The 15437-nt window shown below is 45.7% G+C and overlaps 1 protein-coding gene across 1 annotated transcript in view; it reads right to left on the reverse strand.

Moving 5' to 3' along the window:
• Positions 1-15437, reverse strand: part of LOC137423353 (transmembrane protein 184B) — a 92877-nt gene that overhangs the window by 61171 nt on the left and 16269 nt on the right. The window contains exons 3-4 of the mRNA XM_068110400.2: positions 10322-10487; positions 9308-9398 (exon numbers count right to left, since the gene is read on the reverse strand). Of these exons, the coding sequence (XP_067966501.1) occupies positions 9308-9398; positions 10322-10487 (257 nt within the window). The remainder of the gene's footprint in view (positions 1-9307; positions 9399-10321; positions 10488-15437) is intronic.

A 15437-nucleotide genomic window follows, 5' to 3' on the forward strand; every position in this document is an offset into this window, starting at 1 on the left:
CACCACGAAACCTGACATGCAGGTTTATCTGTCACAGCGATGTTAACTCTGTCGCAGGAATCCCTTTCCCGGGAAACCCAAAAGTTCATTCATGACTCTCGTTCGTCAACGTTCGCTCCACACCTCCAAGTAGCTTGGCTCCTTCTTGTCCGACTCACTCGCTCCGCCTTCTTTTTCTCCCCCTCCTCTTCTTCGTCGTCCAGTTCCCGTTTCATTTAAAACATTAACTTTTTTACCTTTTGAAAATAGCAATATCTATTTCCCTTGAATGACAACAATTAATAGAACATGGAATCAAAAATGTTTACAGTGGATGAAAACCACAACAACGGAAGTGACAAATCCGTAACAATATATAAGAAACAAGAAGTAAAAAAAAAATATATATATATATATTGTTACGGACCGCGGATAAGATGTTGGTTTTGCCGAGCAGAGGCCCCGCGGCCCTAAAAGTTACCCCGACTAACCCGATTCCCGAACGTTGGCCGGATCGTGCCACAGATATTCAATAGGGAAAAGACTAAGGCGACACGGATGTGAAGAAGGAGCAGACAAAAAGGTTGGAAATACGAATATAATTTATTTACTATTTACAGGCTCAAAAGTAACCAAGGAGAAGGAAGGATAATAAAATAAAATAGACAGAGGGACGGACCAGAAGGACACAGTGAAAATCGCTAGCTTATCCTATGCAGTCTTAATTAACCCAGGGACAGAACAAACAAGGACAGACTCACGTGGGGAATGATGATAGGACTGGCGGGAGATGGATGGCTGGAGGGAGAGGAAGGTCCAAGGGTACTGCAGCACGATCGGCGCATTTGACCGCCGCCGCTCCTTCGCGGCCCTGCTCCGGAACTGCCGTCAAGGCCCCACACTGCTGTTGTTGCTGCTGTGGCTGCGGCTGCTCTGGGGACGTCGTGTGCTTTGCCAGGACTCGTCTGGTCCAACCACACAACTGAACAACGTGCTTGCTTCTTGCCCAACTCACTTGCTTGGTCCAACTTTGGTGAGCAAGGCGACGAATAGCAGGCTTTGTGCTTCCCTGGACGATCTTCTGGATGATCTCCTTTGGACAAGAATCGCTGCTGGATGATCTCTTTTGGACAAGAATCGCTGCTGGATGATCTCCCTTGGACAAGAATCGCTGCTGGATGATCTCCCTTCTCTCTCTCTCTCAGGACCTTGCGCGCACGCTTTTCATAGCGCCTCCGGCGATCAAGCCGCCGGCCTTTAGGACACGCCCATCGGTGTGCTCACCTCGGCCCTGATTGGTCGGCACGGCCCTTATAGCTCCGCCCTTGATGACGATGGGCGGGCACGCCTTTCTTCCCCGACCCGAGCACATGTTCAATGGTGGTTTTGGAGGGGATGTAATTGGCAATCGAGGCTTGGCAATGATGAAAGGGGAAAGTGAAAGGAATCTACTCTATTTCACTTGGTGCAATGGAGTGTCATCTTAATGGGAGACAAGGCCTTACCCTAATACACATAATAAAGATATAACTATCAACCAGGGGGAAATCTATGATTGGCTGACGTGTATGCTTTATGGACTAATTATGGGACGCCCTTTGACCTTTACACAACACTGGAGGCAGGAGGGGCCAGAATCAATCAATATAAATAAAACACCCAATAAAAAAACACAATCCTCATATCCACAACACTGCACCCTCCTCCTCTTAGGCACGGCCTGGGCCTATAACTTTTACCTTAGTGTGGCACGTAGGTGTAGTTCCCTCTACATTTAACCTGACCCTGAGTGCAACAGTTTTAAAACATAAATAAATATGTCCCGCTGCTCCATTGCACCCTGCCTAACAGATTCACGCCCACAGCTAACCGAATTGTGGAATGGTCTTCAAACTATACACTGACGGTGGGGAGCATTATTTACAATGTTACTTTTATTTACAAAACTAACCCAGGACCTGTGATTGTTCTTTTGGGGGGGAGAGACAGTCTGCTCTGCATCGACGCACCATGAAAGCACCCAAAACGCACCAACACACCCTCAAGCACCAATCGGTGCACAGTCATCACTGTTCATCAATAAAAATAAAAACAACAACCCCTAACCCTGCAGGTGGTCTCTTGCTCTTCGGCTCCCTCTGCTGGCTATTTGCTTTCTTCCAGATGTTGTCATTTTCTTTCATTTTCTTACTGGCGGCCTATTTGAACAGAAAATGAAATGCACCCAACGTGTCCATTTTTATTTATTTATGGCCCACAGGGGCCGACTAGTGTGGTTCACCTGTGGGGCATCGGTGCCCTGTGGCCAAGGTCCGCCAGCAAGATTTCGGGCCTTCATGGCCGGTTCCAGCAGAGGGGCCTTGCCCCAACCCATGGGGTCCATAAGTGGTGCTCAGCCACAGATGTGTGGTCCATAATGTGGTGCATCGATGCAGACAGCTGGTTCTGGGAGTTCCGGGCGCACAATGGCGGACTCACGCACGCTCCCCTCAGCGCCCAGTGGCGCACAGGTCCTCATGTGGGAGACAAAGGGGGGAAAGACAGATGAGCGAGGGGTAAGGTCACAAGGGTACACATCAAACAAGGCAATGCAAGGCGAAGTGCGTACGGAGAGCGAAGTGAGAAAGCTCGCCCTACCGTACGTCACCCCCCCCTGTCACCTACACTACCCTTGCCCTTACCCCATATGTACAACAATCTACACATTTACAAATTCGTCACTACTGTCACGTCTTCCCCATATCTCCTACACCAAATTCGTCCCCACAATCCCTATAACCAAAATTTGCCATCACCCAATTCATCATCAATCCTCATAAGGAGGGAGAGATGGAACATCAGCACAATGTCACACCCACATCATGATGCGTCTCACATTCCAAACATTTGCATCAAAAATAATAAAATAACCATGGCATGGTGTGGAGGTACGTCATCCCAGGTGAGTGGATGTAGATGGTGCGAGGAGATTTCAATCCTAACTATCCTCTCAATGGTTTTAACACACTTTACACTACCCAGGGTCTTTCCCTGCCAAACCATTGGCAATCTTACTCTATGTGGTTTTAAAAACCAATTCCCATTGACCAAACTGTGGTGCTTCTCAATTTGGGGTCTCACTCCCACGATTCATCTCCCGGTGCCCTTGCACAATTTCCGGGCTGGGTCATGTAGCTCTCCCAGCAGGTCTACCCACCTGCACACCTCCACCACTGTAGTTGCCACCCGAGCTTACCTGCTCCTCACCTAACCTATCTAACTGGGGAAGGCCCCTCCTGGCTCTGTCACCCCTCGGTGCCCTCTGGCACTGGGCTACCCGGGTCTGTCCTCCGGATCCTCGGGCCCCATCCACAACAACTCTACCGGCTCCCAGAGCCCACCTGCGGCCTCACCTGGCCGCCTTCCTCACAGTGGTGGAGTGCCCAAACCAACTACACACACTAACAGGCTACACGCCCGGCAATTTCCACAACACTAATGCACCCATCCAATCACCATTCTTCCACCCGCACCACAGATGCCAATATCCAACCACAATTTACCTATACCCTCTACCTAACACTTACACTACCCTCCCCGGGTATTCGTGATGGGGGTCCATCCTTCCCCCATTCACACCTCCGCACCATCCACTCCACTCCATAGTTTCCACCATACTCACTCCACGACCATCCATTCCAATACTCCATATACTCCAGACCATTTATTCCATACAACCATTCTCCATACACCTGTCGTTGCACACCTGTGCAATCACACCTGGTGCCACCTGCACCCTCCTTCCTTCCTGGACCATTTGGTCAGCACCATACTCATCACCATCACTCCCTCATACACTGCTCCATCCACCTGTCCAGTTGCACACCTGTGCAATCACACCTGTTCCTCACACACTTTTCACAATACACTTCTGAATACACCTCCAACACTCACACGGCATCATCTAAACTACCTGTTGCCCTGCTAACTTAGTGCTCCCCGTCTTCCCTTTAAACTAAGCACATACCACGTCATTATCATCCACACTAATCTACCTGCGTCCCCACTACAGGTACCATTGTCACTAACTAATCTTAACGTTACCTAAGGTCATCTTCTCTAGATCCCTATCATTATATCCTAACCCTCCCGGGCTAGTTTTCACTGCCAAACCCCATAAGACTAGTGCTCCTTTGCCCCCTCTGTGAGAGATGGCAGAGTTGCCATCCCATCACATCGGGTATCTCAAACTACCAATTTTGCACACCAAATTCCAACCAATCAGAAATTTGCCAATTACTGCCAATTCTATTCACTTTTCTAAATTTCGGATCAAAATCACTATCAGTATCATCATCATCGTCCGCTATATCTGAGCCTCGGTGCGTCGTCACATCATTAAACTCGGCTTCGCAAAGCCGAGCAATGAATTTGAGTGGTTTGGTCGCCTGCAGGTGGATCCGTCCGGCATTCACGACTCTGGGGAGGAGGCATGCTCGGGCCGAGGTTCCACGCATCATCGCGGCTCGGTACCTTGCGGTCCCGGGCCCGATGGCTGAGGCTCGCCCGGTCGGAAACCCGTCCCCATGAGGGGGCACCATTCCGCTTCCTCCCACTCGCCCTTGAACCGGACCGGTCGCCTCGCCCGACAAGGCCCGGACTCGACCGTGCGGGGCGGGGCCAAGCCCGAATCGGCAACGACGCTCCGAAGAGAAGCGACGCAGCATCGATCCGCGCCGGTCCTGTCATCCAACAAAGCGCACCGCGCCCCGAGTGCTCGCATCGACTATCCGTCGCCCTAAACGCTAATCCGTCCAACGTCGATGCTTTACTCGCATGCCCACACGCACACGCGACCCTTTTGACCCTCACAAAACCCGGCGTTCCAACGCCGTCCGTACATTCCACCAACGCACTCCCTGTTACACACCACACCTCTCGCGCACACTCTTGCGCACACTCGCCGTTCGCACACTTCGGTCCACACCTCTCCTCCGTTACGTCCTCCGTAACACTCACCATGGGCGTGCACTCTTGCATCCACCCACTACCGCGTTCCGATGTGCTCCCTCGCACTCGCGCTACTACCAACTCAGGTGTGCTTTCTCGCACACCCTCGCCATTCATCCCATACGTGCATCCTCGCACCCGCTCCACCACCAACTCACTCCTCGTGTCACACTCCGTACACCCCGACGTGCATTCTCGCTCGCACTCGGTATCACACTCGCGCTTCATAACACGCTCACCCCTTGACGCACACTTTTTTTTCACACGCGTGCTATTTCCACTCACACCGGACCCTTCACCAACGCCCGGGTACCATATTGACCCCAATCGCGTGACTATTCTCTTCGCGCCAAACCTCCTTTTACAAAATCTCCCGGCACCACATGCAGCCCGTCTCACCTTCGGGGTTCTTCTTCCTCCCTGCACCAACACCTGCAAATCTTTATAAGGATTAATGAGCACAGCATCGTGATGTGAGCACGGACTTTGTACAGTTTCCATTCCTTCCTCCGATTCCTGGGCTACCTCCGTCATCTCTTCAATTTTAATTATACCCACTACTGCTTTTTCTTTATTCCCCTCGACGACCGCTGGCTTTAATAAAACACCCTCTTCTACCTCAGCGGTCGCCGGCTGCTCCATACCCCGGGTCGCGACCTCTACACCCGTCATTGTACCCGCGCTTTCTTCCGCCTCGCTCAACCAGCGCTTCTCGACCCGTGTTACCTCCTCGTGCACCCCTGGGACCTGCTCGCTCAACCCGCGGTCTCTGTCCCTCTCCGCTTCCCTTACTTCATATGCGACTCTGTCCCTCGCCAGTCCCTCATTATCGGCCCTCATTTCGCCCGTTATTGCTTCAATTTGGTCTCCCAAACGCTCAATTTGGCTCCCCACAGTCATTCTCAGCATCGCGGTGAATTGCACCACGAAGTCCCCCACATCAAAGCCCGCTGCTACGGTCACGGGCGCGGCAAAATTCGGTGCCGCTGTAACCACGTGCGCGAGAGCGCCATTTTGTGCACCTGATACCTCCTCAACCACATTGCCATTGTTCTCCTCCCTCTGATCCTGGGTTACTCCTAACCCCTCCTCTAGTTCCCCTACCGGCATCCGATCGCCTTGACTAGCCATGGCGCGATTTCAAAATTCGGGTGTTTTTCGAAAACAAAACAAATTTCGGCCGCTCCAAATTTTGACCAAATTTTTTCTTGATGTTTTAAAAATTTGGTTCGGGCCTCGTATCTCACTCCCAGACACCAATTGTTACGGACCGCGGATAAGATGTTGGTTTTGCCGAGCGGAGGCCCCGCGGCCCTAACAGTTACCCCGACTAACCCGATTCCCGAACGTTGGCCGGATCGCGCCACAGATATTCAATAGGGAAAAGACTAAGGCGACACGGATGTGAAGAAGGAGCAGACAAAAAGGTTGGAAATACGAATATAATTTATTTACTATTTACAGGCTCAAAAGTAACCAAGGAGAAGGAAGGATAATAAAATAAAATAGACAGAGGGACGGACCAGAAGGACACAGTGAAAATCGCTAGCTTATCCTATGCAGTCTTAATTAACCCAGGGACAGAACAAACAAGGACAGACTCACGCGGGGAATGATGATAGGACAGGCGGGAGATGGATGGCTGGAGGGAGAGGAAGGTCCAAGGGTACTGCAGCACGATCGGCATGTTTGACCGCCGCCGCTCCTTCGCGGCCCTGCTCCGGAACTGCCGTCAAGGCCCCACGCTGCTGTCGTTGCTGCTGTGGCTGCGGCTGCTCTGGGGACGTCGCGTGCTTTGCCAGGACTCGTCTGGTCCAACCACACAACTGAACAACGTGCTTGCTTCTTGCCCAACTCTCTTGCTTGGTCCAACTTTGGCGAGCAAGGCGACGAATAGCAGGCTTTGTGCTTCCCTGGACGATCTTCTGGATGATCTCCTTTGGACAAGAATCGCTGCTGGATGATCTCTTTTGGACAAGAATCGCTGCTGGATGATCTCCCTTGGACAAGAATCGCTGCTGGATGATCTCCCTTCTCTCTCTCTCTCAGGACCTTGCGCGCGCGCTTTTTATAGCGCCTCCGGCGATCAAGCCGCCGGCCTTTAGGACACGCCCATCGGTGTGCTCACCTCGGCCCTGATTGGTCGGCACGGCCCTCTAGCTCCGCCCTTGATGACGATGGGCGGGCACGCCTTTCTTCCCCGACCCGAGCACATGTTCAATGGTGGTTTTGGAGGGGATGTAATTGGCAATCGAGGCTTGGCAATGATGAAAGGGGAAAGTGAAAGGAATCTACTCTATTTCACTTGGTGCAATGGAGTGTCATCTTAATGGGAGACAAGGCCTTACCCTAATACACATAATAAAGATATAACTATCAACCAGGGGGAAATCTATGATTGGCTGACGTGTATGCTTTATGGACTAATTATGGGACGCCCTTTGACCTTTACACAACACTGGAGGCAGGAGGGGCCAGAATCAAGCAATATTAATAAAACACCCAATAAAAAAACACAATCCTCATATCCGCAACAATATATAGCTAGAATGGCACTCGGTGGAGAGCATACCTCCGCATGGGTGAACAATTTATGTTCAGTATCATACTGATAGGATGCACCTGCATCCTAACCTGAACAAAAACATAATTGGCAAAATCGTCCAAAACATAATCCACCAAGTTTTGGCATAACCCATCCAAAACCGTTTGAAATGTCATGCTAAATATCGTTTTTGGCCCAAAGGTGAAGAATTGCTTTAAAAATTATAGGATCCGGATCCGTATTTACACCAAAATCTAATCAATTTATCCTTGTTACACACGCACACACATTCTGTCCAAGTTTTGGCCGAATCCATCATATATTTTTCAATATCCTCCTCACAGACAGACAGACAAACAGACAGCAGTGAAAACATTTAACCTCCGTCCACCTTTGTTGGTGGAGGTTACGAGCCTCAATCACATGTCTCACCCATTTATTGGAGGGAATAACCAATCGGCTCTCACCTCATCAACTACTCCAGGTAGCTAGGATTATCAAATAAATTGGCTGCCATGCTCGTTTAGCCAAGGGAAGCCACATAAAGCAACCATGAAAAGCTACACAAGGTAAGCCCTTTGCCGTTTCAAACCCTATCTAGATTCTTCTGCAGTTGCAGACATTCACAAGTAGTACATAGTGTACATGAAAATCCCAATGCTACATGCCCACCCTCAGCCACCTGAGTTTAATCACTTATTGGCGAGTCATCAGCTACAGCGTAGACAGAAACACGTACCATCGAGGCTCCCAAGCATGCATCAAATGCAACACCAATGCAGTCAACATATAAATAACAAGACACAATCACATCTCTCACCCATAATTTGTAGGAATAACCAATCAGCTCTCACCTAATCAATTACCCCAGGTGGCTTGGATGCACGAGCTGCAAATTTGATTGGTCGAGATGGCGTAAAATGGCATAATATTTAAACATGGACTGAAAAACTGGAGATTTTTGGAAGGGCCAACAAGGCTATTTATTGTTCTACAGTGCTTAAATATATAAGTCAATTGAAATAAAAAGAATGCTTTTAAAGGCTGTATAAAATAAAAAAGAAATTTTGGAAGTTTACTGACATTGATGCACCCTCTTTTACACCACCTTATTGAGCACATTAAATAATTAGTTCTTCATGCCTGTTGTTTGTGTCCTTTTATGATGTCGCTGAAAACAAGAAGCTTCTCGTTTGGAATGATTTTCAATTTTGTTTGACTGCCAAATGGGCAGAAAGACTGAATATTAAAATAATTACCTTACTCCTCTGTGAGCATGCGTGCTCAGGATGAGATTTCATACAATTTCTCAAATTCAGAGCCACAGTAAGTACAGCTACACCACAGGTTTCTGTTCTGATTCACCTTCTATAGTGTTCTAAATATAACATTTCATAAAATATTGAAATCAGGGTGTTCCTCGATCATATGTAGACAGACAGATAAAATGAACCAATTGCTTCACCCCGCTTTTCGCTTCGCATGCAGGATAAAAATTGCCAGTGGCAGAATAGGCGAAGTGATGACTCAGTCGTTGTATTTCTGTGATTATATGCAAGTATGGCAAGTGAATACATTTGATAGCAAGTATTCAAATGAATTATAAATGGGAGTACAGTATATTGTACAACCAATAGGAAACAAAGACAGCTCAATTGCAACTGCCTTTGCATTGAAGCGTGTCGGTCATCAGTGGTTGTGGCTAAAGATTTGCTGCAAAGTTTGAAGTCATAATCACTATTCACCGAATATGAGACAACTTGGAATCTACCAGATGGAATAAGTTCTACTTACTCAATCGGCTTGCCTCTGATCTCTGCCATAATGGTGCTCTCTCCTCCCAGGTACTCGTAGCACAGAGTAAGAAAATTGTAGATAACAAAGGCTACAGAGAGAAAAGCCAGCGTCAAATCTTTACTTGCACAATCCTTCTCGAAAATTATAGTAAACACAACTACTACCTGGCCAAACGTTTTTGATGTTCTAAGGCTCATGATCACCAAAAAGGTTATCCTGTTGAAGGACACTCATCACAAAATATGTCGCTTTTGAGTGCATTGTATTGTTAATTGTAATCAAAGTAAGTTACCATCCTACTGCTATAATAATTTTCATAGTTACAACATAGTAAAGTTCAAAAGTTTATATTCATATTAACTTACATGGATTTTTTTTACTTATATACACACACACACACACACACACACACACACACACACACACACACACGCACACACACACACACACACACGTACACACGTACACACACACACGTTTGTTTGTGTGCCAGAAATAGTGCCACCTTTGGTGGTAGCTGGTATTACAAATCATCTTCCTTTTATGATATGGAGTATGATATGTTGTGATGAATAAAACTTCTTTCAAAAAAATGACAAAAATTATGAAATGCATTTCCAAGAATGTGGCGCAGCACATTGCCGACCATAGGTGGGCTGAGAAGGGTACTCCCGCCCGGAAGGTGGTAGTGTCCGCTAGCATACCAAATTTTTGAACGCTCTATGTGGACAATGGTCACTTCACCCGGGCAACTTATTCAACCCACTCCATTCTGGGAAAATGAAAGTAACGAGTCTGCTTGAAGTAGTTTGAAAGAATGGTAAAAATGTTAATTACAACTTTGAAACTTATGCAATTCCATTGAATTCAATGTAAATGGTTCATCATAAATATACTATCAATTTCCTTCCAGATAAAGAAGATCAAATAAGTATTAAACTTTTAAGAGCCATGGTAAGGCTGTATAAAAATAGGAGTGTTGGAACAGTAAGTACAATTGAAGTGACGTACCCTCATAACAGTCACGAACTGAATCAAAGTAGATGTAGAGTTGGTCATTACTAAAAAAGAGCAAACTGAGCCATGAATCAAACGCGTAGATGGGGACAATAAAGAGGATCCGCACAATGTGCCGCTGCTCATTGGGACAGTTGTAGTGCTTCAGATGCAAGTAAATCTGCAAATAATGCATAGGAATAAAAGTAATCAAGCTGCAAAGAAGTCGTCACGAAAGCAGAGACAGCAATTTTCCGAAATCGCAGAAAATGGCCAGAATTTACGGAATGCATGACTTCAAACAGGAAACTGAATCTGACACAAAAACACGGTAAATTGCAGAGGAAAAGTCAAGAGCTGATCGAGTTACAAACTAGAACGGCACTCGGTAGAGCACAAACCTCCACCAGACTGAACAGTTTGTTTTGTATCCAACTGATAGGCCGGATGTGGATTCAGACCTGAACCAAAATCTAATCGCCTTGTTCTTGTCACCTAACCAACTCCTCCACCAAGTTGTCATAACTCGTCCATAACTTTTTTAAAATATCATGTTATTTATCGCTTTTCGCCCGATCTCTCAATGGTGAAGAATCACTTGAAAATTAAATAATTCTCGTATCCGAATCCATATTCGGATCTTCACCAAAATATAATCATTTCATCCTTGTCACTTACACTACCACTCTGCCAAATTTCGTCCGAATCCATCCACAACTTCCTGAGATATCTTGTTCACAAACAAAAGGACAAACGGACAAACAGACAGGGGTGAAAACATAACCTCCATCCACCTTCGGTGGCGAAGGTAATAAAATATTCACTAAACTGTCTAAGTGTGTGTGTGTGTGTGTGTGTGTGTGTGTGTGTGTGTGTGTGTGTGTGTGTGTGTGTGTGTGTGTGTGTGTGTGTGTGTGTGTGTGTGTGCGTGCGTGTGATTGTCTTCAGACTTCATTCCCACAGCATAATTATAAAAAGTAGTAAAATAACAAAACAAATACACTTCACAATTCAATGCACAAGGAATATCATCCACAGCCAGAGTGCAAGCACAGCTAATGCTCCGCTCACATCAATCGCAATTGCTTCGGACGAGCGTTGCTGTGAATCTCGACCTTGATTTCTGGCAATAAATACAGAAAGAAATTCTGTCCAACACTCTCTGGAGAGACCAACAAAGGTGAAAAAACCTCGATTTCAAAGTCGCCCAACTTCGTTGAAAATTCGATGAAAATACTTCCTGAAAATATGATTACTGGCAAAAGCAAAATGTCGGCCATCACATGCGTATGCATGACACTTAATATTTTTACAGTGAAAAATCAAAACAGATGAGATTGTCAAAATATAACAGAGAATATTTCATCCACAGCTTGATGGAGTACTGCTCTCCCCTCTGGGCTGCCTCCCCCTGCCTCGCATCTTGCTCAGCTTGATGCCGTAGAAACCAAGGCTTTCAAGATCATTGGAATCTCTTGCGATGAAGCTCAGTCTATGAGCCTATCACTTCGCCATGCCGACATGCTGGTGGTCTCTCTGTCTTCTTCCACCTCATTTCTGGTCTTGCACCCTCTGCCCTATCCTGTGCTTTGTCTCTCTCGATCCTGTAAATTCTCTATGTAAATGTATCTCGCGTATCGCCACTCCTGGTGGGAGAGTGTATTACAAGTCGTTATGGTTTACAACATTATATTAGTATATCTGTATGAACACCTACTTGGCAAATTATCGAATGAAAAACTACTTCACCAATTTACATACGTGCTCTGTATTCTATGCAATCCTAAACCACTGCACAAAATAGGTGCAAAAGCGGTGGCTGTACTCTGGGTGCACAAGGGAACGTTATAGTAAATTGGAATGGCCACCTCCAACTTAGATTTTTACTTTTATGTGAAAGTGGTGAATTATCAGGAGTGGGTGAATTATCACAACTGGTTATCGTAGCTGATTATGATTTATGGGAGCGAGACATGGGTAATGAACGTAGAGCAGCAACGAAGGCTGGAAAGGGTGGAAATGCGAATGGTTCGATGGATGTGCGGAGTATCGTTGAGAGAGAGGAAGACAAATGATGGATTGCGAAAGATGATGGGAATATTGCCTGTGATTGATGCTGTGAAGAGGAACAGGTTGAGATGGTTTGGTCATGTATTGAGGAAGGATGAAAGTGACTGGTTGAGAAGAGTGATGGAAGTTAATGTAGAAGGAAGTAGAGGACGGGGAAGACCGAGAAAGACTTGGCTAAAGATGGTGGAAGAAGAAATGCGGGCAAGGGGGTTAACAAGGAGAGATGCAGAAAATAGGGCAAAATGGAGAAGATTGTCATGGGGACCGCAAGGCTAACCCCCGCTCTAGCAGGGAACATGGCCTTAAAATGCATGTTGTTGTATCGTAGCTGGTAATGCACACTGGACAGAATAACTTGAAAACTGGTCGCTATCTTAAAAAAAAAAAAAAACAGCTCCCGGAAGTTGTATAAATCATTCTAATATACACCAACTATCTGTGTTATAATATAACTAAAACAATGGTCATCATAGATCATAGATTTAAACATACGTGTCTGAACATTCTCCCACCACTCAAACTTAGTTGCCCCACCGTCCCTCCCTTGCCGTTCCCTATGGAAGCAGGCATTTCTAGTCAAGAATAATTTAGTTCAGAGAGCCATGCCGATGGATACACTTTATACATTTTTCCCACCTGTCGTTCATAATTTTCCCTCCATCCACCATCAAAGATAAACGGAGGTTATGTTTTCACCCCTGTCTGTTTGTCTGTCCGTCTGTCTGTAAGCAGGATATCTCTAAAAGTTGTGCACGGATTCGAATGAAATTTTGTGGACAGGTTGGGTGCGTGACAAAGACACTGATTCGATTTTGATGAAGATCCGGATCTGGATACTAGAATTTTTAAGTGATTCTTCATCATTGAGAGTTAGGGCTAAAAACAATATACAGTATAGCATGATATTCTAAAGGTTGTGGATGGATTATGACAAAACTGGGTGGATGAGTTGGGTAAGTGACAACAACTAGCTGATTAGATTTTGGTTCAGGTCCAGATGCATGATTCGGCCTATCAGTGGGATACAAAACATAAACTGCTCAGCCTGGTGGAGGTGTTCTCTCCACCGAGTGCCATTCTAGTTTCCATTGATATATATATATATATATATAGTTTCCATTGATAACACGAAACTGATTTTTTTTTCTAAAACATAATTTAGGGTTTTTTTGGAAATGGAAGAGGCACTTTTTGAAAAGGGGAATCACTGGCTCTACAAAGGTATTCACCAAATCCCACCAAAATATTCCCTGTGCCTTTTTCCTTACAAAATATCAAACATCATAATGATGAAAATTATAATCCATATACGAGTATACCACACAGACAGACTGTGATACATTTACCCTTAAACAGTTATCGATAGAATGACTCACGACCATGAAACAAGGAAACAGCAAGCACCAATTAGTTGCACTACCTACAAATATACGCTTCACTGACATATTTAATCAAAAGACAGCATGTTGCACTTCACAAACGTATTGTATGTCTATCTGTGATTACAAATCCGAGGATGTAAAATGAAGTGAAATCCTCCAAAATGAAGTGAAATCCAATCCAAAAAAGGTTTTTAGCTCACCTGGAACTAAGTTCAGGGGAGCTTATGCAATGGCGCGCAGTCAGTCCGTCAGTCCGTCCGTCAGTCAGTCAGTCAGTCAGTCAGTCATCAGTCAGTCCGTCAGTCAGTCCGTCAGTCCGTCCGCACTTGCAACTTCTGCTCCGAAACTGCTGAAGGGATTGTGACCAAATTTGGCACAAATGATATTTGTTGTGTTGTGACTAAAGTCTGTTCACAGCATTAAAAAAAAATCGGGGTCTAAGAGGGTTTACCGGGGTCAAAGTGGATCTAGGTTTGACCTCCCAAAATAGGAATTTGCATTTTACTCTGAAACTACATATACAATTTCGATGAAACTTTACCACAACCTTCACCACCCGTGATGTACCAAAGTTTGTTCACGGCATGAAAAAAAATCTGCCCCTTTTGGGATCGATGGGATGGTTGCCCCCCAAAATAGGTATTTGCTTTCTTCTCAGAACCTACACATGCAATTCCGATGAAACTTCACCACAAACTTCATCATCCGTGATGTACCAATGTCTGTTCAAGGCATTGGAAAAATTGGTGTCTGAGGAGGTACACGGGACGGGGTGGGAGGATTGGTTGCCCCCCAAAATATGTATTTTTTTGTTTGTTTGTTTAAAGTCTTATGATTATGTCGGTATGATTGTACATGCTGCCCTGTCTTCGAGCAACCATTGAAATTGGTTTAAAATACCTTTAGTCAGTGCAGTATACTGTTTATTCCACCAGGTGAGCACCAGGGGTATTGCTCCTATGTTTTGTGTTCCTTCCATGTCTGCCACTTTATTATAATGGGTTCCTGCTGTCTTAGAATAATAAACATAGGGGTTGATTAACCAGTTGATTAGCAGTAAGCCAAGTAGGCCAAAAGTTTTCATTTGGCACCGTCCTTCTGGAAAGGCTTAAAGTGAGAATTTTTTGACAGCTTCATACAGCAAGACCAGATGGACAAATAATCACTTGGTTGATCATTCTGCATGAAACAAAAACTCAAATTTCTGATGTCTGATTTTCTGACCATTTCACAAATAAGACCGATCACGTAAAGCTGTAACGTGCACAATTTAATTGCTGCAGTCTCACTTACTCACCGTCGATCCTTTGTCCTCGCCGTCTATTTATCAGTGGAATTGCCTCTGTTTGTCCCAGTTTCCTTTCTCTCCAATCTGCTGAGGAAGTGAGCCACCATCTCTCATTGTTCTTCCGACTTGTTGAATTTTTAAAATCCCATTCTGGCTGACGTTTTTTCCTACCTAGAACTTTGTCAACAATTATTCGGCTTTCCAGCTGTCCCATCTGTTTGTGTGCTACTCATATACCAGTTGTGTTCTGCCTCATTTTGCTAAATGTCTATGTTTCTAAATTGTCTGGCCTGTTTGTCTATCGTGTGCCCCTTGTCCACTTCGCTCCATTGCTTTTGGGTTACCTCTCTCCCTCCACAGTGTTCCTCTTCCATGAGCCTTGACCTCAGTT

Source organism: Myxine glutinosa, chromosome 3, assembly GCF_964187855.1.
Source record: "Myxine glutinosa chromosome 3, kmMyxGlut1.1, whole genome shotgun sequence".
In the NCBI taxonomy this organism is placed as follows: domain Eukaryota; kingdom Metazoa; phylum Chordata; class Myxini; order Myxiniformes; family Myxinidae; genus Myxine; species Myxine glutinosa.